Genomic DNA, 2,796 nt, shown 5'->3' with positions numbered 1-2,796 from the left:
GGCTCACCCGCGAATATATGTATAGTAAATACACTCAGTAAATTGGAGTCCCCAGAATAATTCTTGGCACGTTCGAGGACGAAAGTATGTTTAAGAGGGGGAGAATGTAACGATCCGACTTGTCGTTTTGAGAATTAGCGTCGGTTTAGCTGCTTAAGGTCTCGAGCAGCTTTGTAATGTGCATTATGACTTGCGTGTATGGTCGAGTTTGGTTTTCAGAAGATTCAGAATTAAATTGACAGAATAATTCTTATTTTTTTGAAGTTTAAATGAAAAGAGTGGACCGAAATTTTACTTTTGTGCAAACGACTCCAGAATGGAGTTTTGATGATTTCCATAGCTTTGTATGATAAATGCAAACTCAGACGTATGTCCGGATTTGGATTTGGAAGTCCATAGGACGATTTGGCGCATTTTGGCAAAAATTGGAAAACTTGAAGTTTTAAAATATTTATAAGTTTGGCCGAAGGTGGAATTATTGATAACGGGGTTGGATTTCGATTCCGGAAATTGGAACAGGTCCATTATGTTATTTATGACTCATGTGCAAAATTTGAAGTTATTCTGGATTGAATTAGTACGTTTCGACGCAAATTATCGAAGTTGAAAAATCCTGTTAAAGGGAGCGATGATATAGTATCATAATTTGCCGCCTAACTCTATAAATTCTTTTGCTATGCTTGCAAATTCTTTCGTAAAAGCACATGCCGGATCCACAAAGGTCGAAACCAGGAAGTCGGACCTTTTCAAGGTAAGACAAAAAGATAACGAGATGCTAAGAGAATTCGTGTCTCATTTTTAAATGGAATGAATGGATCTACCCCTGGAATGAATGGATCTACCCCCGGTCACGGACGATTGTGCCGTTCAAGATTTCACCCAAGGACTTAACGAACGAAGCTCGATGGCTTCACGACGGCTGAAGCAGAACTTGATCGAGTACCCAGCTATTACCTGGGCCGACGTACACAATCGATATCAATCGAAGATTAGAGTCGAAGACGACCAGTTGGGTTTTGGGTCCGTTATTAAAAGGGACACCGACAGGTAACCAAGGTCGAACAGGGACCGATATCGGCCGTATAACGAAGATTGTATGGGTAGCGAATCGGGACGTAACCACGTATGAGGCGAAAGTAGAAGTGATCGAGGCCAAGGATCTCGAGGGATGATGAGCAAGAGTGGGTTCGATAGGCATACCGGACCTAAGGAACCACCACGGTTATCAGAATATAACTTCAATATTGATTCATTCGCCATCGTATCGGCTATCGGACGCATCAAAGATACTAAATGGCCTCGACCTCTGGAGTCTGATCCAGCTAGAGAAATCCTTGGCACCCATGGCCACAGAACGGAAGATTGTAGGCAGTTGAGAGAGGAGGTAGCCCGGTTATTCAATGAAGGGCACCTTCCAGAGTTTTTAAGTGACCGAGCCAAGAACCATTTCAAAAACAAAGTGTACAACAGACAAAACGAACAAGAAGAGCCACAACACATCATCCACATGATCAACGGAGGGATCGATGTCCAACAGGGGCCGGTGCTTAAACGCACTAAGATATCGATTATAAGAGAGAAGCGATCTCGAACTCAGGATTACATACCTAAAGGAATATTGTCCTTTAGTGACGAAGACGCGAAATGGATCATGCAGCCCCATAACGATGCACTGGTAATATATGTACTTATGAATAAAACTCAAGTTAAATGTGTGTTAATTGATCCAGGTAGTTTGGCCAACATCATTCGATCAAGGGTCGTAGAGCAGCTCGGTCTACAGGACCAGGTCATGCCCGTAACCCTGGTACTAAACGGATTCAATATGGCATGTGAAACTACTAAGGGCGAGATAATTCTGGCAGTAAACGTGGTCGGGACCATCCAAGAAATGAAGTTCCACATGATCGAGGGCGACATGAGATATAACGCCATATTCGGGAGGCCTTGGATCCGCAACATGAGAGCAGTACCTTCGACCCTTCACCAGGTTCTAAAATTCCCAACACCAAAGGGAATCAAGGCGGTCTGCGGGGAGAAACCGGCTGCGAATGAAATGTTTGCCGTCGATGAAGTGATTCCGATATCATCACTATCATCGACAAAGGGATCAGATTCGAATGAGAAACGGGATACCAAATAGCAATCACAAACGTCAGCCTCGACCCAATTAGAGAATCAAAGGACTGACGAAGATAATGATTATGGGATCCCTCGATCCTTCATGGTCCCCGATGATTCCGACGCTACCAAATCAACGGTCGAAGAACTGGAGCAAATCACACTAATCGAACATCTGCCCAAGCGAAAGGTATACCTGGGCACGGGGTTAAATCCCGAGCTCAGGAAAAAGCTTATTCAATTTCTTATAGCTAATATGAACTGTTTTGCTTGGTCCCATCTTGACATGACAGGGGTCCCATCGGAAATAACCACTCATAGACTAAGTTTGGATCTGAAATTCCATTCGGTGAAGCAAAAAAGAAGGCCTCAGTCCGAGGTTTTAATGAAGTTATATAATTTATTTGGCTAGATTTGAGCCGTTTGGAGATTATTTTACGCAAGAAGGCTATTTTGGAATATCAGCCTAAATTCAAAAAGGTAAGTATCTTGCATAACCTTGAGTGTGGGGAATTACCTCTTAGGCATTGAGTCATATGTGCCATTTGTATAATGTGAAAGCCGTGTACGCGAGGTGACGAGTACGTACTCGGACTTATATGTGCAAATTCTACTGGTTTAAGTTCATGATCATATTCATATATTAAACTGGAAATTTTTTGGCACTTATTAAAT

General features: G+C 42.6%; 1 protein-coding gene across 1 annotated transcript; it reads left to right on the top strand.

Moving 5' to 3' along the window:
• Positions 1–1,171: 1,171 nt before the first annotated feature.
• Positions 1,172–2,143, top strand: LOC138909078 (uncharacterized). Its single transcript, XM_070200164.1, has one exon. The coding sequence runs from the start codon at positions 1,172–1,174 to the stop codon at positions 2,141–2,143; it is 972 nt and encodes a 323-aa protein (XP_070056265.1).
• The last annotated feature ends 653 nt before the right edge of the window (positions 2,144–2,796 follow it).

The sequence above is a fragment of the Nicotiana tomentosiformis genome, chromosome 1, assembly GCF_000390325.3.
Source record: "Nicotiana tomentosiformis chromosome 1, ASM39032v3, whole genome shotgun sequence".
Classification (NCBI taxonomy): Eukaryota; Viridiplantae; Streptophyta; class Magnoliopsida; order Solanales; family Solanaceae; genus Nicotiana; species Nicotiana tomentosiformis.
The sequence above is the reverse complement of the archived record's forward strand: the minus strand, read 5'-3'. Positions and strand labels throughout refer to the sequence as shown.

What these genes read in the sequence shown, in the direction of transcription:
- LOC138909078 (XM_070200164.1), top strand. Translation starts at nt 1,172, where the DNA reads ATGAGCAAGAGTGGGTTCGATAGGCATACCGGACCTAAGGAACCACCA.